Source organism: Neophocaena asiaeorientalis, unplaced genomic scaffold (genome assembly GCF_003031525.2).
Source record: "Neophocaena asiaeorientalis asiaeorientalis breed wild unplaced genomic scaffold, Neophocaena_asiaeorientalis_V1.1 scaffold182, whole genome shotgun sequence".
NCBI classification, from domain to species: domain Eukaryota; kingdom Metazoa; phylum Chordata; class Mammalia; order Artiodactyla; family Phocoenidae; genus Neophocaena; species Neophocaena asiaeorientalis.
The window spans coordinates 6,140,055-6,161,962 of record NW_020174648.1 but is presented as its reverse complement, the minus strand read 5'-3'; the positions used below and the strand labels follow the sequence as shown (position 1 = coordinate 6,161,962).

The window sequence follows — 21,908 nt, the reverse complement described above, 5'->3', positions numbered from 1 at the left end:
AGCCCTCAAATCTAATTTTGGAACAACTTCTGTAGGTAATTTAAGTACAGAAGGCAGACTAAGTGTTCATTTTACTTTTGACTTATATATGACATCTGTTTAGAACTCGACTTTCTCTCTTTTCAGAAACAGGAAAAAAATTATTTTGGGACCTGTAGGCCAAAGGCAAATGATCTGAGAAGTAAGCATCCTTGTTCCTAAAGGAAAACTCACTTCAGTTTATAAGAAAAGATTATTTGACCAAAACCAAAGGATTTCAAAAAGAAAGCATGGTATATAGTAGTCTTTCAAGAAGTTTACTGAATGATGAATGAAGAAAAATGTGTGTCTACGTTTTTATGGCCTACGTACAATATAGGATATATCTTTTTTCTTGTTGTTTTATTTTGTTTTTTGCGGTACACGGGCCTCTCACTGTTGTGGCCTCTCCCGTTGCGGAGCACAGGCTCCGGACGCACAGGCTCAGCGGCCATGGCTCACGGGCCCAGCCGCTCTGCGGCATGTGGGATCTTCCCAGACTGGGGCACGAACCCGTGTCCCCTGCATCGACAGGTGGACTCTCAACCACTGCGCCACCAGGGAAGCCCTAGGATATATCTTTTTTCTTTCTGACCCACTACCAAAGAAGGATTGTAAAATTGCTGTGTTCAGTAGTATTGGCCTAGAACAAGATGTGCTTATGGTGTGAATGTAATAACCTTTATGTGTCTTACTCTCAGACTTCATGCCCTTAGGGTAGGTAGAGATACTGGCTCCTAGTTTAACTTCTGCTACTTTTCCGTTCTCAACTTGGCATTTTAAATTAGTAAACTGCAGATTTAACCTTCATTTATTTCCTCAAGTCCATGTCATTTCTGTATTTCTTTAGTTATTAAACGCTTTTTGATAGTGGTAAAATATATATTTTATTGACTTTTAGAAATGTTTTATCATATATTATTCAGACTTTAATGTAAGACATCTTAGTCACGTGTATGCAGCCATATTTTAAATAAACAAATAATAACTGTATTTTAAATCAAAATTGCTGGGAAAAGGTGCTGAGTAATTTAAACCACATTCAATATAGTAATCTCCTTGAAATCACATTCTTTCTGAAGTGTCTTATTGATAATATGAAATAAAAAGAGGAATACATTCCAGCCTTTATTGCATTTTATTGACCTGTATATAGCATCAGTTATGGTACACCTTTATGTTCCATTTATGCCCATGATTTACACTTTATTGGCATTATTATTGTTATAAAATTGTAATATACAATGGAATGCAAGCTTTTGTAGAATTAACATAAGCCAACAATTGGATTATGATTTAACATTTAGAACAGAATGATTAGATCATCCTTGTTGGTCAGTATAAGCAAATAATAGGGGACTTTCTAGCTTTTTTTCCCTTTTTCTGTTTCAGTTGGTAAGGAACACTGTTACATGCATAATATTATTTGAGATGTTTAGGTCATCAGCCACAGCATTGGGAATCTTTTTGTCATGCTGAGTTTTTTCACTGGAATTTGTTATGGCATTTGCTGTAAATAGGATTAGACCTGTAAAACCAACAGATACTGTAGTATGTTATTCTTTATTAGTAGTTTTCTGTAACTTTCATGTCTACAGTCTTTGTGTTTGAGCTCACATTTATTATGTTCTTAATAGGCACTGTTTTGGATGCAAAAATTTCAGGGCTCTCAAGAACTCTAAAAAAGGATCTAGTGCATGCTTCATATGTTAAGCATCTCATTTTATAAATGAGGTGAGGCATTTGAGACTGGGAGAAGTCAAGGGACTTTCTCCATATCATGCAATGAATAAGTGAACCAGAGCTTTCTTCGCTCATTTCCAGTAGTGTTTGGCTAAGACATGAATAGCAGTTTTAACTATTGTATTCAGAATTCTCCACAAACTTGAATTCTTGTGTAAATCCCCCCAAATATAAGGAGCAAATTAGATATAACTTAATATTTTAAATTTTAATAGATTAAAAAAGTAAATAAAACAAAACAGAAACAAACACCTTAGTCTGATTGTCCTGTCTGTTGTCTTATATTAATGGTGGGGTTTAGACCAATGTTTTCCATAAATACAATTAATCCTCAAGTTACCTAGTAATTGACATTTTTCTCTTGATGCTGTTCATTTTGGTTAAACTCATTTTATGCAATGTTAAAATTGATAAATGTAAAGACATTCCATGGATATTGGGTAAATGATTTGTCAGAAAATTTCCAAAAGTTTTCTAACAACCCATTTTGTGTGCAAAAACCTTAATTGTAGTAGTGCCATACATCTAGTTTATTAGGAAGCTCAAAGGATTAGAGTTATATTTATAATTAACTTTCATCTACTTAGAGGGAAGAACACTTATTATTGTAATTGTTATTGCTCAAAAGGCATAATTTTACTGTATGTTACAGTCTGTTGGCCACCATCATTCTCATGAAGTTCTTTAAGAAATTTTTCGTATTTAATACCTTTGCTCTTGAGTAACACCAATAATTTCATTTCCCTTTGGGGCATACAGCTGTTTCCAGCCTACTCAGTGTCATGTCAGGGCATAAAATCATCTTGACAGAAAGGTCTAAATTATAAATAGTCCCATAATGACATTCAGCTTGGGTGGTACATTTATAAAAGGAGTTATTAAAGAAAATGTCATTCTAACCTATTACTATAACTAGAATCCTTCACAGTTCTGCAGCCATCTTTTGGTATAAAAATTTGGTAATACTTGCATATGTAAAACATTTAAACAGGACTATTAAATTTACAAGTATAAAGACATACTAGGGATGTTGGATAAGTGGTTTCCTAAAATTTTCCAAAACTTTTCTATCACAAATACATGTCTTCTCCCTTTCAAGACTGCTGAAAAACGGAGTATTAAGACTCCAAGGTTTTGGGACTTCCCTGGTAGCGCAGTGGTTAAGAATCCGCCTGCCAATGCAGGGGACACAGGTTTGATCCCTGGTCCGGAAAGATCCCACATGCCGCGGAGCAACTAAGCCCAGTGCGCCATAACTACTGAGCCTGCACTCTAGGGCCCGCAAGCCACAACTACGGAGCTTGAGTGCCACAGCTACTGAAGCCTGCACGCCTAGAGCCCATGCTCTGCAACAAGAGAAGCCACCACAATGAGAAGCACGTGCACCGTGACGAGAGTAGACCCTGCTCTCTGCAACTAGAGAAACCTTGCACGCAGCAACGAAGACCCAACGCAGCTGAAAAAAATAATAGTGTATGTTGTTTTTTTTAAAAAAAAGAAAACAGACTTCAAGGTTTTGATATTATTCAAATAGCATAGCACAGGAAATATATGATAAAAGAAAAAATATATGATAAACATATATATATATATGAAAAAAGAAAAAGACCAGAGGTTGATTTATCTCATTGTTAGCATAACAGTACTTCATTATGAGATAGCAGTCAGATTATCAGAATCTACTTCTAGTAATGCTTTTAGATTGTTGTGGAAATAAAAATTGAAAATTAAAAAATGCTAATAAGCATGGATTAAGAGTAAAACAAGATATTACAGATCATTCATGTAAATGATCATAGCATTTATTTTTAATAAAAAGCAATAGAATTGTATTGGCCTCAGGATCAAAACAGTAGTGGTCATCAGTAGTCATTTTCTTTACTGGGTAAGGTAGGTAAGGGAAGAGTTTGTGCTTTTGTAATCATTCTCTTTCTGTAGAGTTATCAGACTATATATATTATATGTAACAGGAGGCTTTACTAACCAACAGGTACACCAACTCTCCCTTTCTAGGTCTAAGGCAAATAATGGCTCTCTTTCCCACTGAGTCCAGTCTGAACTTCTCAAGTCGTCATCACTAGCTCACAAGATAAATCACTGCTAGTTTAAAAATAAGCCTATGGTTTTAGCGGGCAAATGCTGAAAAGCAGATGGATACAAATAAAACAGGGGTATCATGGAGTCTATTCCCGGCCAGTTCTCTTCAGTCCATAAATGCTGGAGAGATGTGTTATGTTAGCACCATATGTTACTACATTTGTTACCTGAATCTTGGTCGCTAGTTATTAGAAAGGAGCAAATGAAACTATGAAAGTGAAGACTTATCTTGATTTTCTAATGTAAAGCACATATATCTGAAGTTTTAATTTCTTAATATGGGCATCTCTGAGAAAACAATAAATTTATGCTACCTCATGGTTTAAATCCTTCAAAGATCTTACCACTGCTTATAGGAAGGACCTTTATGAATTTTCCCTTGATAATCTCATTATATTCCTTCATTGCACTTTACATTTCAGTGATGGTGACCTGTTTTTTATGTTAGTTGGTTTGCGGTACGTGGGCCTCTCACTGCTGTGGCCTCCCCCGCTGCGAGCACAGGCTCCGGACGCGCAGGCCCAGCGGCCACGGCTCACAGGCCCAGCCGCTCCGCGACACGTGGGATCCTCCCGGACCCGAGCACGAACCCGTGTCCCCTGCATCGGCAGGCGGACTCTCAACCACTGTGCCACCAGAGAAGCCCCGGTGACCTGTTTTAGTTCTTCTCTACTAGACTGTGAACTCTGTGAAAAAAAAGTCCCAGAACCTTGCACAATACCTAGCATGCAGTAGGACTTCAATAAATTTTTAAATAATTGAACTCTAATTGGATGAATCTGGGCAAAGCACTTTGGCAGTGAATAAATTTTTTTCCCACTTTTAGTGTTTTCTAGATCAGAGCAGTGAAGACTGGAGGTAAGAAGCAATTTAGAAAATCAGAAAATCCAGATTTTGTGCCAACTCTGAATAGTTGAGTTTAATTCAACATGCATTTATTGTTTTTTAATTTGGACTGCAGAGACAACTTGTAAAGACAAGAGCATGAGTACTTCAAATTTTCTTTCGAAAACTGAGTTATAGATGTTGCATTTCAAGCCAAGTAAAGGTTTGATTATTTTACACTTCATGGCTTTTTAAAATTCCAGTTGCTATAACAACTTTGATATTTCTTTATTATTTTTAGCACTTCAGTTGCCATAACAATAAGATATCTTAAAAAAAATAGAAATTTTCTTTTATAAGGGAAAAATCTCTTTCAATTAAAAATGAATTTGAATCAACATTTCTTTCCTATAATGTGAACCCATTATTTAAAATGTACTTGTGCTGTTCTGTTTTCATATAATTTTAACAGACTTTGCCAGGAAAAGTTTAACTTTTCCCTCTATTTTTTTATTGTACAAAAATTAAAGGGAGGTAACTGTATTGAACCCATTCTGTGAGATAATATTAATACTTGATGGGATTTCATTGATATAAAAATCTTCTTAAGCAATATAATTTCCAGATTTGCTGTTGTATGAAGTAAGAAAAGAACATGAATGATTGATCGCTCTTACATGAAAGATGTAAGAAAGCTTGGAATTTCCTTTTTTCCTGTGTTATTTTTAGGTGTATTTATTATGTCTGTTGCCTTACTAAAATAGTTACCACCTCACCTACCTAGAAATAACTGACAGTTCAGACCTAAGCTATGACACTTTACTCATAGAGAAGTACTTCTGTTTACTCTTGGATAAAAAATTCTTATAAGCTTAGTTTCTGATTTTTAATCCTCTAGAAAATTAAAGATAGCAAATTAGAAGAGGAACGAAGAGTACTGCTATATTTATATAGAGTCAAAAATATAGGGAGCTATGTATTCTTTTCTATGCAAATAGAGTCAGGAAATATAGGGAGCTATATATTCTTATCTAGGTACCTAGTTACTTGTAGAAATTAAAGTCTCTCGATTCAATATACATATATATTGAATCCAAGGTATGATTGTGTTATAAGATAGTATTCTAACTGACATTAACGGTGATGATCCCAGCCTACCAGGCAAACATTAAATTATGTTCAGAATTCTCAATTTAAGAAGGGGAGGAGTGGATGATACATCTTATAAAGATTTAAATGTAAAATTGTATAAAGTAAAACAAAATTTAAAAAATTAAAAAAGAGAAACCTTCAATTATCTGGGAATTGCAGGATCCATGTAACTGAGATTTTTATGGCCCAAGGTTTGGTAATTCTTATATTACTGTGTTGCTAATCACATAAATTTCCTAAGATGTGTGGTCAGGTTCAGATAATGTGTTTCTTATGTGGGTCTCTCACTGTTGTAGCCTCTCCCATTGCGGAGCACAGGCTCCGGACGCGCAGGCTCAGCGGCCATGGCTCATGGGCCCAGCCGCTTCGCGGCACTAACCCGTGTCCCCTGCATCGGCAGGCAGATTCTCAACCACTGAGCCACCAGGGAAGCCCAATGTGTTTCTTTTAAGAATGTACTTTTTAAAAGGAATGTTGAGGGAGTTGGCAACTCAAGAGAAAAGTGAAAGTATTGTTTTAAATTTCCTATTCTCAACAGGTTACTGTGGGTGTGGTTTCTTAAGGAGAAATGACTAAACAAAAAGCCTGTTGATAGTAAAGAATATGTTTAACTTCATTATCAGTGAGCTTTGAGTGAACAACTGCTATATGCTTTTTCTGGTTTATTTTTAATTACTAATTTTCATAACCAACTTTAAAAGTTAAGTATTATTATCTCAATTTTACAGATGGAAACTGAGACATGTGGAGAGAATGATGTACCCAAGGCCTCACAGTTAATAAGTGTTACAGCCAGTGCCAACCCAAATCTGGCTCATTCTAAAGCCTACATTTTCTTATCTAAGTCACAGTCTTTCCTAGTCTTCAAACTAAATAAATGTTTATTAAAGGTAATAACATAACTTGGGGAAAATGGAAGGAAAGATCATACAGTGCATGGTTTTATTTTATTGTTCTGCATACTATTTTTGACCAATTAATTTGATTTTAAGTATATATTTTATATTTGAGGGTTTCCCCCACTAAGAGTTAAACATCCCCATAAATTAGTATTTTCTTTGTCCATTTTCCTTTGTGATTGACTAAAGATAGTGGATTCTCTCAAAGGTTTTGCTTTCTCAGACAGTTGTCTTAGGCCCCAGCTAGCTAAGGCAGTCTCAGAGTATTGTATAACTGGCATTTAATAAGATGTCTTTTCTCACTCAGTGTCTCACTTGCATCTGAGCTGTTGTGTCTGTGAGTACAAACAGTGAGCCATGAGTCAGGTATAATGATTGAGAGACTGTGAAAGTAGACACGGGCTAAATGTACTTATTCTGTCCAGCAGTATCTGTTCTTTTAGACATGTCAGTAGCCCTTATTCTTGGTGGGACTTTGCTTCTGAGGATTCTGATATTTTTCTTTTTCAACATCAATATTTATGATTTCCTGGCAGTGCCTTAAAATGCACTCAAGTAATTTAGGTCTCTAATTTGATGGTGTTGCACTGAAATGGGGGCACTTGAAAAAAGCAAATGCAATCATCTTTATCATTCTCTTCAGCTATCACTTACATATGGGTAAAATGCACAGATCTTAACTGTGAACATTTTGGTGAGTTCAACACATATGCATGCATATAACCCACAGCTATTAAGATAGAAAATCTTTCCATCATCCCTGAAAGTTTCCTTATACCTCTTGCCAGTAAACACACACGCACACACAGACGCACACACACACACCCCTGAAGCAAGTATGTTCTGATTTCTTTCATCAAAAATTAGTTTTGCCTGTTCCAGAACTTCATTGTATGGACATATCACATTCCCGTTTATCCATTCCCCTGTTGATGGATGTATGGGTTGTTTCTAGGTTTGGGCTATTAAAAATAAAGCTGCTATGTACATTTTTATACAAGTCTTTTACGGATATATGTTTCTGTTTCTATTGGATGGGATTGATGGGTCATAGGGCAGATTTGTTTAATGTTATAAGCAACTCCCAAACTATTTCAAAAATTTCCAAGTTGGGCCATTTTACATTACCACTAGCAATTTATGAGAGTTTCAGTTGTTCTACATCCTTACCAACATTTAGTGTTTATCAGTGGCTTAATTGTATCCAATCAAATGGGTATATAGTGGTATCTTACTGTGATTTTACTTGGTCTTTTCTTGATGACTATTGATGCTGAGCACTTTTTCATTTTCTTGAATGACCATCTGTATATTTTCCTTTGTGAAGTGTCTGTGTCTGTATTTTTCCATTTTGATTGAGTTATTTGTATTTTTATTAACAAATTGTAGGAGTCAGTTATGTATTTTGGATACAAGTTCTTTGTAGGATATATGTTTTACTAGTATTTTCTCTCAGTCTTTTGACTTGCTTACTGATTTTCTTAATGACATCTTTTGAAAAGCAGAATTTTAATTTTAAGTATAATTTATTTTTTATGTTTAGATCTGTGATCATTTCAAATAATTTTTTGTGTATGGTATGAGAAAGGGGTCTAAGTTTATCTTCCTCCAGATATTCAAAATTTTCTAGTACCCTTTACTGAAAAAATTTCCTGTTCACCTTGACTTGTTTTAGAGTCTATTGAAATTCAATTGGCAATTATGGGTTTATTTTTGGATTCTCTATTCTTTTAAGTCATCTGTTTGCCTGTCCTTATACCAATCTTGATTATTGTGGCTTTATAGTAAGTCTTGAAATCAGGTTGTACCAGTCCTCCAACTTTTTTCTAATCTTTTCCCAAGATTGTTTTAGCTATCGTAGGTCCTTTGTGTTTATATGTAAATTTTAGAATCAACTTCTTAGTTCTACCAAAAGCCTACTTGGATTTTAATTGGAATAGCAATAAATCTGTAGATCAGTCTGAGGAAAACAAATATTCGTAACAATATTGAGTCTTCTAATCCATAAAGATGACATATCTCTCCATTAGGACCTTTTAATTTTTCTCAATGACATTTTATAGTTTTTAGGATAGAGGTCTTACATGTCTTTTGTTAAATTTATTCATATTTTCTGTGTTTTGAGGCTGTTGTAAATAGTTTATTGTTTAAAATTTTCATTTACTGTTGTTCGTTGCAAGTATATAGAAATGCAGTGATTTTTGTATACTGACCTTGTATTATGACAAAATTTACTCATTAGTTCTAATGGGATTTGGGGGCGGGCGTATTTCTTATGTATACAATCATGTCATCCTTTTCTTGTATTGCTTAACTGTTTTTTTATATTGCTTATTATACTGGTTGGGACCTCCAGAACATTGTGCATAGAAGTGGTGTGAGCAGACATCTTTGCCTTGTTTCCAGTTTTAAAGGGAAAGCGTTTACTCTTTCACCATTAGATATCATGTTAGCTGTAGGCTTTCCCATATAGTATCTTTGTCAGGCTGAGGAAGTTTTCTTCTGTAGTGCCATAAACTTAACATTTGTTAAATATTTTTAATTGTTAATAACTTGCCTCATAATAAAATTAAGTTAACTTACAAACTTGTTTTCTGCTCTTGAGGGGTCATGAAATAGTGGATTCTAACATGTCCCACTTTAGAGAGTTTATTTTTTCCTTAGCACTTAGACCAAGTTGCTTTAATACTACATTTGATAGTACATTTAAAATACATTGACACTGCATTTTGCAGCATTTGACATTCTTAAAATGATAGGTAAGTAATCATTATCTCTTGCTAGATATGATTTTTCAAATCAGTAGTCAAATACTCATATTGAATTGGGTTTAGGTAGAGGTATAGATGAATAATATTGTGCTTACTTTGAATATATTAGGAGGCTAATTATTTTCCCCCTGCAATCTGGTCATATATTTTATAGCTTTCTTGTGAATCTTGTATGTCATACAAGGGATTGCAAGGAACTTTGCATATTTGACCTTCACAAAACTGGTTATTAGTGTTTTTCTGTCTTTTTATAGACTTGTCAAGCTATTTGATATGCTTTTATATTAACATTATACTAAACACTTACTTGTTCAACTCCTACTCTTTGCCCAACACTGTAGTGTAGGCACTGGAGATATAATGAGGAACAAAACAGATGTTCTTCCCCTCATGGAGCTTGTAATCCAGTGAGGAAGACAAAACTGAACGAAAATATACTATAAACTGTGGTATGTGTGGAATCTGGTCTAATCTGGGAATTCAAGGACCGTTCCTCTGAGGAAGTGGTATTTGAACTGAAGCCTGAAGACTGTATCTGAATTAACTAAAAGAAATGTGGGGGAAGGGTGGAGTGGAGGGAGGTAGAGCCAGTTTAGCTAATCCTAAATAATGTAGAAGAGAAGTTAGATTGAATAGATATATGAAGACCACATTTTATAGGACCTGTTAGTATTTTATCCTAAGGGCAGTGTAAAACCACTGAAGTATTTTAAATGGGAGTGATATCATCTCATTTGCATTTGGGAAAGGTTATTCTGCCTGTTTTGCACGTAATGGATTGAAGAGAGGCCACAGACCACTCAGGAAGATCAGATTGGAAGCCACTATAGTGGTTCACACACAAGATGGTGCTACTTTGTTTAGGGTAGTGGAGGTGGAGAAAAGTTAACAGATGGGAGAAATAATTGAAGAAATAAATTCTGAATCCATACACCTTTTTGTACCTTTAAAAAACCTTTTACTTTACCCTATATTTGTTTTTTACAATGTTGGTTGCTCATTTCTCCTTGATAATCATTGCCTACTGTTTATCCTATTTACTGTCGGTGGCTAATGATCCTCTCTTGCTTTGCTGTTTAGATCCTATTGAGCAGTTGCTTGAGTTGCTTAGATGACTAATAATGAAATATTGATACATATAAAGGACACATAAAACATATTTAAGGTATAAATGAAAAATTAAACATCTGTGATGTATCATCTCAAGAAGTTATACAGTTTTAGCTCTTAGAAGTAATTCTGAAGTAATTCCAAATAATGGTTCCTCTTAGATATTTCACAGCTAGTGTTCAACAGTTGAAAGGAGAAGAGGGGTGGTTGATAATGACTAATAAGAATGACAAAAATAAAACACCAAATGACCCCTAAAATGAAGAGAATTATGCATAATACAAAAACAAAGAGTGCTTTATGTAATGAGCTGTGTAAATATGATATTAATGCTCTTGTTATTAGAGCTTCACATTATAAATTAGTTTCTATTATAATCAGATCAGAAAAAAGGATGGAAAGGAAGAAAAGTGAGGGGCTAGTAAAAAATGTCAGTCTCAGAAAAGAAGAAAATTATCTTGTTTGAATTCCTGAAACTGTTCTTTTTGAAGTTGGTAGAAGAAAAGAAGGAAGCTTGGTGGGTCAAAGCTATTGCTTCTTAAACTCTCCCTCTCATATTATCATATACCTGTGGCAGCATGTACAACTAGGGATTATTTACAGTATTCTTAGACTCAAATCCCTATCAGTGATTATTTGTTGGAAATAAATGTGTCAAACTAAAGTGATCTAGGGACTTCCCTGGTGGCGCCGTGGTTAAGAATCTGCCTGCCAATGCAGGGGACACGGGTTCGAGCCCTGGTCCGGGAAGATCCCACGTGCCGTGGAGCAACTAAGCCTGTGTGCCACAACTACTGAGCCTGCGTGCCACAACTACTGAAGCCCGCACGCCTAGAGCCCATGCTCCACAACAAGAGAAGCCACCACAATGAGAAGCCTGCACACCGCAAGGACGAGTAGCCCCCGCTCGCCGCAACTAGAGAAAGCCCGTGTGCAGCAACAAAGACCCAATGTAGCCAAAAATAAATAAATTTTAAAAAAAGTATTGAATTTCCCTAAATGATATTTTTTGCCATTTCTCTGATTTAAAAAATATTATGATTCAAAACTTGAAAAATAATGCACAGTCTATACTTTTAGAAGGATTTCTTTTTTTATTTTGGTGATGAGGTAGCTTTAATTAATAGCATTTTATTTTTCAATGGTTTCATAGTAAAGCTTCATATTTAACTGTCTACATTCATGAATATTTATCACCTGTAATTTTTATTTTGAATATTTATTATTATTGTGAAAGAGAGTTTTAGTTAAATAGAATCTTGTTTGATTTCCATGCTTTTATGTAACCCTAAAAGTCAAAATGCTTCCCTGTAAAATAGGACTTTCTAGCCTTTTTATATTAAATTTAAATATTTACTTTCAAATCTCAATATGGTACTCATTCTAAGATTGTTATTCTAACTTATTTCATACACTTTTCTGGTAATGAGCAATATGCTTCCATTCTTTATTCCACCTAACCCCCTGAAGATTTTAACAGTAATATGATCTTCCTGAAAGGCAGTTCAACATGGAGGAAAGATCTATTATTTATTATTATCTAGAAATCATTTTTTGAAATCCAAAATAATTCTTCTTAGAAATTTCCTGACTAGCTGCTCTAGTGGAAAAGAGAGGGAATGAAGGAGGAGTTCATCAAAATGGTGTTAAGAATGACTTTTTTTTTTGCGGTACGCGGGCCTCTCACTGTTGTGGCCTCTCCCATTGTGGAGCACAGGCTCCGGATGCATAGGCTCAGTGGCCATGGCTTATGGGCCCAGCTGCTCCGCGGCATGTGGGATCCTCCCAGACTGGGGCACAAACTTGTGTCCCCTAAATCGGCAGGCAGACTCTCAACCACTGAGCCACCAGGGAAGCCCAAGAATGACAATTTTGATCTGTTTCATTCCTAGTTTCATGGCTCTGTAATAGTGGGCAAGTTATACTTACCTTCTCTAGGTACCCACTTTCTTCCTTTGGAAAATGATAATGATGGGTATCTACTTCATAGAGATTTAATATTTTTATTGAGACAAAAATGTAAAGCATATAGCATAATGCTTGGCACATAGAATGTGCTCTAAGTGTTGATTATCCATTTTCATCTCAAATTTCCTGATTCAATTCTGAAATAATGTGTAAGGTAATTCTAAGTTACTTTTAAGAAAATTGCTGACCCCATAAGAAATGTTTTTAAAATAGTGAATGTTTGTCTATAGTAAGTCAAAATAAATGGAAATTTTTTTCTTTTCTTTTTTTCTTTTTTTTTGCCATACGCGGGCCTCTCACTGTTGTGGCCTCTCCTGTTGCGGAGCACAGGCTCCGGACGTGCAGGCTCAGCGGCCATGGCTCACGGACCCAGCCGCTCCGCGGCATGTGGAATCTTCCCGGACCGGGGCATGAACCCGTGTCCCCTGCATCGGCAGGCGGACTCCCAACCACTGCTCCACCAGGGAAGCCCCAAATGGAAATATTTTTAACCTCCATTATATAAATGAGCTTAATTACTTTCTTCTGACTTGGGTATGAGTAGCTCAAGCACTGTATGACAAAGTTCTTTGACTCTTTTTCTATTAGGATAAAAAGTGGACTAAGCATTCATTCTATTTATTTCTAATGTCTTCTGAGGTCATATTTGATCTTAAATATTCCGGCAAGTAGATTTTAGTATAGAGGTGTTAGTTCCAATGCTTTGTTTGTACAGTTAAATGCATCAGATTCAGCAATTTAGTGTGGGTGTGGCAGGGATTGGAGAGATTACAAAATAACTTCTGTTAATCAAAATATACTTTAAAGAGTAAAAATAGTAGCTCTATCATTTGAGTTCATGAAGACTTAGACGATTTTTAATAATTAATAGGTTTTTTCTGCCAATGAGCATTAGATTACTGCTGACTTTTTAGTGTCATAGTACCTTGTGGTAGTTTCTCTACAGGGTTTAAAGGTATATCTCAGGGTTTTTTTTTTTTCTGTCCTGCTCATAGGAAATAATCTTTACACATGCTATAAGGAAAATACCTCTAGAAATTCATACATGTCATTAATATGTTATAAGGATCGGTCAGTTCCACTGTGTTCTTTTGTCAATCTTGATCGGAGCTTGCCGAGTAAGTCTATAAGCCTGCATGTGCCTGGCAACTGTTACCTAGTGACAGTTTCAGCTGCAGTAGCCATTGGCTGTGCTGTTGATTGGGGCAGGAGGACCGAGTCACCTTTCTGATGGTGAGTTCTTCTGCATCAGCTCAGGATGAGGAGGAGGAGCAGGGCTTCGGTTCAGGTGGAGGCAGTGATACTGAGAGACTGTGAGGAATACACCGACAGCATCTCGGTAACTGCATCACAGTAAATCGGACTTCTGAATCAAGCAGCCCAGCCTAGCAGCTGATAAGAGTGAATGTAGGTGAGAAGCATTGTTTTATTCCTGTAACAAGAACTATTTTGTGATAAGTGAAACTAGGAATGTGCAAGGAGGAATATCCTGTGGCTATTATTATAAAAGAAGAAGGACTTCCCTGAATGCCTTGGTGGTGCACAAGAAAATAACTTTAAGAAGAATGCTTTCTGTTAAGCTCCTGCATTGTTCCTGAAGGAAATGTTTCTATTTCTAACGCATGTTCTTTCTACAAAAGGTATGACAGCAAAGACTGACAAGAGACTCTCTGAAATGCCTGTACTTTAAAAAAGACTTTTGACAAATGTTAACCTCATATCAGAATGACCTTGGAAGCATTTTGGATGGATTCTATCCTGCCAGTCTTTCAGTATTTCAAACTCTAGGATTTAAACTCATCTTGATGCTTTAGAAGTATTTTAAAACAAGAACATCTTATAACCTATCTAATGGCCCCTGTATTAATTGAGCACTTGCTCAAAATAGAACACAGAACTAGAAGAGGCATTTTCTTAACATATGGCTGCTATATAACTGCAAATATAGCAAACAAGGTAATTTTCCACTTTGAAAAGGTTTAGATGAAGTAATGATTTAATGTGTTAATCATTTAATGAAAACAGAAAAGATATAGCAATATAGATTAGAAAGCCTACTAGAAATACCTAAGTAATAAATAATGGCAGCATTTCTAGTCAGAAGCTCAGAGCATATAGGAAAGTTTCTGTTGTCTAAATTTCATATATATTTACACATACTTGTGAGATATAGGTGTGGTTGCAAAGGTGAGAAATAACTTTGAGCTGTATATTTTATGATCATGCTCCGTTATAAGGAAGGTGGTGTATCAGATAATGAAGGTTGTTTTCAGTTATTGATGCTGAAACTAATAGCAAAAATGATTTTATTTTCCTTTTGAAAAGGAAGGAGTATAAATTACGATGCTGGTGGTAGCACCAGGAACTGTAATGGACTAAAACTCTTTTCATCTGAATGCTTTAAAAAAATGCATGCAGAATTAAAACTTCAGAAGTTTTTCATATTTTGTCAGTATTGACCCATTGTGTATTATCTTCTCTACTGGAAGTATGCTTTTTTTCTCTTATGAGAGTTACAGGGCAATCTGGAGTCCATTACTGCTGTTCTGCTCCTTTGTGCCCCAGTAGAGATGAGTCTTTTAGAATTAATCTTGTTGGAGAAGGGGGTTCTTAGCTTTTGAGAGAAAAGAGAGAGAAATGGATCATAAGGTTGACCCACCAGCATCAAACCCTGAACTGAGCCAAAGACACACTTTGCCACAATGAACTTTTTCTTAGCTTTCCAACCAAATCTGAGATCTTAATTATTTAAATTCTACAATATGAATCCATTTCTCCTGACAGATGAAACAGGAAGCCTGAGCCTATTTAAGGTTTTTTTCTCACTCTTTCGAGTTGATCCCTAAGAAACTACCTTTCTGAGGAGAACAAACGGCCCACAAGAGCTTTTCTTCCTTTGGCAATTGCTTTTTTTTCTTTTACAGATTTAATTTTTCATAGTGCAAGGTATTATTGAAAAGTCCGTTTTCTCTAGAAGTGCCTTGTGTCTGCAAAAAGTTGTTTGAAAGCACGGGAGGAAGCTAATCGGTGACCTTTTTTTCACCTCCTTTCTAGCTTATCCCCCTTCCTCCCCCCTCCCAAAGCTGAGGTGTGTTACTGCTGCACTGAGGCTGATGAAGAGACTTGAGTACTCCCTGGGATGCTCAGCTGTGACAGAAGCGCTGCCACTGTCTACTGAAGCTGATTCTGAGACACTCATGGGCAGAGTTTAGCAGATGCTAGGCAGGGCACCTGCTTGCTGTAGCCAGAGCTGCAGGTTCTTTTAATTCCAAGCCATGAATGAATCCAGGTGGACTGAATGGAGGATCCTGAACATGAGCAGTGGCATTTTGAATGTGTCCGAACGTCACTCTTGCCCACTTGGATTTGGCCACTACAGTGCGGTGGACGTCTGCATCTTCGAGACAGTTGTTATTGTCTTGCTGACATTTCTAATCATTGCTGGGAATTTAACGGTCATCTTTGTCTTTCACTGTGCTCCACTCTTACACCATTATACGACCAGCTATTTCATTCAGACAATGGCTTATGCTGATCTTTTCGTTGGAGTTACCTGCTTGGTTCCTACTCTCTCACTTCTCCACTACTCCACAGGTATCCACGAGTCACTGACTTGCCAGGTTTTTGGATATATCATCTCAGTTCTAAAAAGTGTTTCTATGGCATGTCTTGCTTGCATAAGTGTGGATCGCTATCTTGCAATTACCAAGCCTCTTTCCTACAATCAACTGGTCACCCCTTGTCGCCTGAGAATTTGCATTGTTTTAATCTGGATCTACTCTTGCCTAATTTTCTTGCCTTCCTTTTTTGGCTGGGGGAAACCCGGTTACCACGGTGACATTTTTGAATGGTGTGCCACCTCTTGGCTCACCAGTGTCTATTTTACTGGCTTTATTGTTTGTTTACTTTACGCTCCTGCTGCCTTTGTTGTCTGCTTCACTTACTTCCACATTTTCACAATTTGCCGGCAGCACACCAAAGAGATAAATGACCGGAGGGCCCGATTCCCTAGCCACGAAGTCGCTGCCTCTGGAGAGACTGGGCATAGCCCTGACCGTCGCTACGCCATGGTTTTGTTTCGGATAACCAGTGTGTTTTACATGCTCTGGCTCCCGTATATCATATACTTTCTTCTAGAAAGCTCCCGGGTCTTGGACAATCCAACACTGTCCTTCCTAACAACCTGGCTTGCTATAAGTAATAGTTTTTGTAACTGTGTAATATACAGCCTCTCCAACAGTGTTTTCCGGCTAGGCCTCCGAAGACTGTCCGAGACAATGTGCACATCTTGTGTGTGTGTGAAGGATCAGGAAGCACGAGACCCCCAACCTAGGAAACGGGCTAATTCCTGCTCCATTTGAAGAAAACCACACAGTAAATCAAATGTAGTCTGACAGTAGTTTGGGATTGTATTCTTGCTTCATCTGGAAATTTGCCACTAGAGAAATATTTACTAGAATAGTTGACTATGAGAGGAAGGGACTAAAGGTTTTTTTTCATGGAAAAAAAAAACCCTGAAGAAAAGGATGTGTAGAGAGTAATCTCGTGAGATAATTGTAGTGTGTGAGTGTGAATGTGCAGTAATAGGCAAAATCAAGCACTGAGGATGGAAAAGTACCTCAGATCTTCCACAGGGCATGAGCAAAGCCCCTGGCGTCTGTCTCTCTCTCTGACTGGACTCTCTCCTCTGTCTCTGTCTCTCTCTCTCTCATTCTCTTTGTGTTTGTGGAAATTACTTACATAAATTGCCCTTTACAGAAAAATGCTACATATTATATATGTGGTAAAGTATAATTTTTTGCATCAAAGTGTACTTGTTTAAACTCACTTATCTACAATCCCTAAACGGTCTCTCCATGGAGGATGCATAGTAAGCATTGTATTTTATTACCGGCCACACAGCCATTTTGCTTGTGTTTTTATAATATCCGTAGCACAAAATTTCTGCTATGAACAAAAAGAAACAGTATTTTTGTTTCTTCTGGGTAAAATTATGCTCCCTCCTCCTTCCTAACAGCTTTTTTTTTTTTTTTCTCTCCATTTTTCTTGATCTGCATCCTTTGGCACCTTAATCCAGAAGTGTCTTAGCTAATGAAAGAATCTACTATATAAAAGTCATAATGTTGAATGATTTATTCCTTCCAAAAAAGCATTCTATAGGTTGTTTGAGATATTGTGTTAAGTATTTTTAATGGCTTTGGGAAACGTTTTTATTTGTTTTCTTTTGAATTAGTTCATGTGCCCAAAGTGGTGTCTTTTTGTTTTTTGCAGGGGCTATAGTTAAGCTTTGTTTTTCTTTAAGATAATTCACAGATAATTCTAATGCAGATGCAGAATACTCACTCAAAAGTGAGGTATTGCTCTTAAAGCTACTTGTGTCCTTTTTTTCCCTAAAGAGTAAAATATTAACCTTTTTGTGTTAGATTTACAAAGCTTATTGTTGTGTCTGCTAATTATTTGTATGATAATGCATTTGCACATACTATATTTTTTACAACAGAGAAAATGTAAATTACATTATGTGATCTGTGCCTAATGTCTTCTTAGCACACTATATAGATCAGTGTTGCTTAAGTCATCAATATTGGACAAAAATATACAAAAACTTCTTTTAAGAGAAAAATACTTTTGTGTAGTTGTTATTTAGATATTTCTGTTAGACCAAGCTGCATTCTTAGTGATGCTGAGAATAAAATATACTTAATTATCAAATACAGGTAAGAACTGTCAGTATTTTCTTTTGTAATGATCTGTTTTCATATTCAGAGATTAAATTAACTTATTTTTTAGTGTGCTACATGGAATTGTGTAGTAAATTGTCAGGGGTTTAGATGTAGCAAAACAGCATTTGGGAAATTAGTAGCAAAGCAGGTGTAAGTGCTAAAACATCTAAATCTGACTTTTTTTACCATAAGTTTCCTGCCTGACAGATATTTTAAAATTTATATCAAACTACTGAGTATTTTTCTTCTCAGCATTTTTTATTTCTTTATTTTATGAAATGCATTTAGTGAAATGTGCCTATGACTCTTCAAATTGGAAGCCAAACATGTTTGTACACTGGTGGTTTGACTTCAGAGGTCTTTTAGTAAAAGAAATGTCATCATTTTATTGAGGTTGTTCTGAACCCATGTATATTTTTAAACATGTAAGGAAGGTTTAAAATAAAGAATAAAACAGTATTCTACATATTCAAAATCAGACTTTGCTTCAGTTTAATAAAACACTTAGAATAAGAGTTTACTGTTGGGGAATCAAAATTTGTTTCACATTTTTGTGGTTTGGGTTGTTTACATTAATTCTCATCCCATTTGCCATTGACATCTTGGATAAGTTGAAATGTGCCTTTTGAGTTCAGACCCGTTTAAGGAAAACAAACTTCAAGGAAACATAATGCTGCTGACTTTCCAGGTGGCATAAATAGAACTTTCAACATTATATGTATTATTTGGGAATCAGATTTTGATCCTTTAGTTTGGTGTGTAAGTATAGTTAGAAAAGACTCCATAGATCCTCTGTACAGAAAACCTGAGGCTGTGTTTATTGCATTTTCCTCTTCTGGCTTTTCCTCATGGTAGTTAATAACGATAATTATATGCCAGGCGCTGTGTGAAGTTTTACATATATGAAAACATTTAATCCTCACTACAACCCATGGAGATAGGTACTGTTTTTACCCCCATCCTAAAGTTGGGGAAACCAAAGAAAAGTGATTTATCCAAAGTCAGTCACTCAATTAATCAGTGGTAGAGAGGTTCATTCACACTCAATTAACCATTATGCTGTGCTGCCTTTTCCCCCCAAAGCCTCCAGACCTTTGTACCTCTGTCTATACCTTTTGCCTACAGAACTTGTTTGAGTTTTCTTTTTTTCTCACTTAAATCTTTTGCTTCAGGTCTTTCCTTGTGATATCTTTTTCCTTGATCTTAAAAATCTCTTTTATTAAAGTAGCAATCTGGTAAGCCCCCACTTACCAGTTTAGTCTTCAATCCAACTGAAACCCTGGGGCATGACATTCCCTTGACATTACTTTTGTTCATTTTTGTTAAGTTTTCATTGAATATCTTTTTCAAGTCTCTATAAATTTCTTATTGAAAAAAAATGTTTTTTGAAGGAGAAGAGTGGAGAAGGAAATCTCTGTTTTAGGCTGAAAGGAGAGCCTCTAGAAGGCAAGTTCTCGGTTTAGATTCTTCATTTATTTTAATGTTTCATGTGCAACTCTAGGGCAAGCCACTTAACTTGCTTTTGACATATTTTAATATGTGTTTATATAATAATACTTATTTTGAAATTATTCTGTCTTTTAGATGAATATGTTTTAAGAATAGAAAGCATAACCATTATTCTTATTATATTGTATTCTATGGTAATTATCCAATTTGGTTATAAATGACAACCAAACAATAATGATGTAGTCTATTACTAAAGGTTCTGTTATCTGTGGCGTTGTTTCTAAAGTTATATAGTGTTGGAAGCCTTTATAACCTACTAGTTTGTGAAACCTGCACTGAAATCCTGGCCCTCATAAGCTGTTTAGCCCTAGGAAAAATAATGAATGTTCCACGTCTCCAGTTTTCTCATCAGGAAGATCCAGAGACTTGTACCTTCCTACTAGGCTGGATTTGAGGACTAAATGAGATAAAGTAATCTCTGTGTTCAGCATGGCTCCTGACACATAGAAAGTATTTGGAATGTGGTAGCTCCTGTTTTATCATCTTTGTGGATGCCAGATTTATTGCCATCACAACTTAAAGGTCACTAATTGCAATTTAAGAAAATTGTATTTTCTAACAATTAGAGTTTTCTAAAACTGTGTTTTTTCCCAAATCTGTCTAAACTCAGATTTTGGCCTAAACTCAGATATTTTTAAATGTAGAAAACTTCCATAATCTCTGAAAGCTCATTTTCCAGGAATAGTTATTCATGAAGACATCATTTGAGATTAAAGACATCCAGCAAGCAGATGCTGGGATGAGACAGGAATGATTCTGAGATTAACCTACCTCCTTACTTTATTGTATTAAATGTGCTTAAATATTTCATCAGGTTGGCAATAGAAGGAAAGCGTTGTTCAGGAATATCTTGCCATCTGTCTTCACATTTTAGTTTTCCTCATTTACTAAAATGGAATTTAAGGTATTTTGTCATGTACATGTTACCTCGAAGAAACAAAGATTAATAAATAGATTCGCTCTACAGGTATCTTCTATAATGAAGATTAGAAATGATGTTGCTGCCTTAAATTAAATGACTTTCCTCTGTCTCTCCCTACCCTGGAAGCTAATCATTAGATGTGAAAAAGTTATAAATATGCGATAAACAGAGAAGATTAAGATGTGGGGAGTTTGCTTGTATAACATGCTGAGCGTAGCATCATTTGTGTCCAGGTAGGACCATCACAATGCACAGGAGATTATGTTACTGAGTTGATGCTCTATTCTGAGGTATAGGTTCCAAAAGTTGCTCTTTTCCCTGAGTAAAACTTTAAGATTAGAAGGATATGTAGAAAGTTGCATAATCATCAACCAAATATATAGACACTGAGGAAAACAAAATGACTTGAAAAGAAAAAAATATAAATCCCCTTTTCAGTGTTTCTTATATATGAAAGTTTTATCCAGGGCTAGTTTTGCTCTATAATTTAAAATATTTTAACTTTATTTAATAGTGTAAATGATTGTCTTTTAAAATATTAAAAGTGATGTGATTAGGTTTTTCTTCTTTATTAATCTGTTTAAAAGTTTTTTACAGTGAGTGTTTACTTATGTTATAATGGGAAAATTGTTTTGTTAAAAAGAATGCTGACTGTTTAAAAAATATTTTGATGTTTCACAAAAGTTTGGTTGATTCTACAAGTAACATTATCCAATTTTGTCTCAATGAAGACAGTTTATGTAGTTTCTGACTTGTGTAATATTTGTTATTTCACGTAAAATTTTTAGAGAAGTTTGATGCCCTTCTGCTTATGATATTAGGTGTCCTTGACATAATTTTGCTTCAACACAATCAGTTTGAAGTGTTATTTGCTGAATCTGAAAGGGATCTCAATCACCTACCACTTTTCTACTGCACCATTTTTTTAATGCACCGTTGATGGCACCTTTTAGCATTTTCCACATCTTTAAATAACAGAAGGATGACCTTGCATTAAGGAAATAGGGTCCCGCTGGTGTGTTAACTGCATTTCACAGATAGGCAAGATTCTGCTTTCAGTCCCCCATCCCCAAAGGTCATATCTATAACTTTTTAATGGTAACTTTTATTCTATTTTTTTATGATTCCCTATGAAGGTGAAGAAAATCAGAGTAATAAAAGCAGCAGGAGT

The 21,908-nt window shown here is 35.7% G+C and overlaps 2 protein-coding genes across 5 annotated transcripts in view; both read left to right on the top strand.

The window, feature by feature from the left end:
* The window catches only part of RABGAP1L (RAB GTPase activating protein 1 like), a 668,427-nt gene that overhangs the window by 212,429 nt on the left and 434,090 nt on the right, over positions 1-21,908 (top strand). The gene's annotated exons all lie outside the window — the stretch shown is intronic.
* Positions 14,448-18,770, top strand: GPR52 (G protein-coupled receptor 52). Its single transcript, XM_024758775.1, has 2 exons — positions 14,448-14,539; positions 15,638-18,770. Exon 2 carries the CDS (start codon positions 15,859-15,861, stop codon positions 16,942-16,944), a length of 1,086 nt encoding a protein of 361 aa, XP_024614543.1. The 5' UTR covers positions 14,448-14,539; positions 15,638-15,858; the 3' UTR covers positions 16,945-18,770.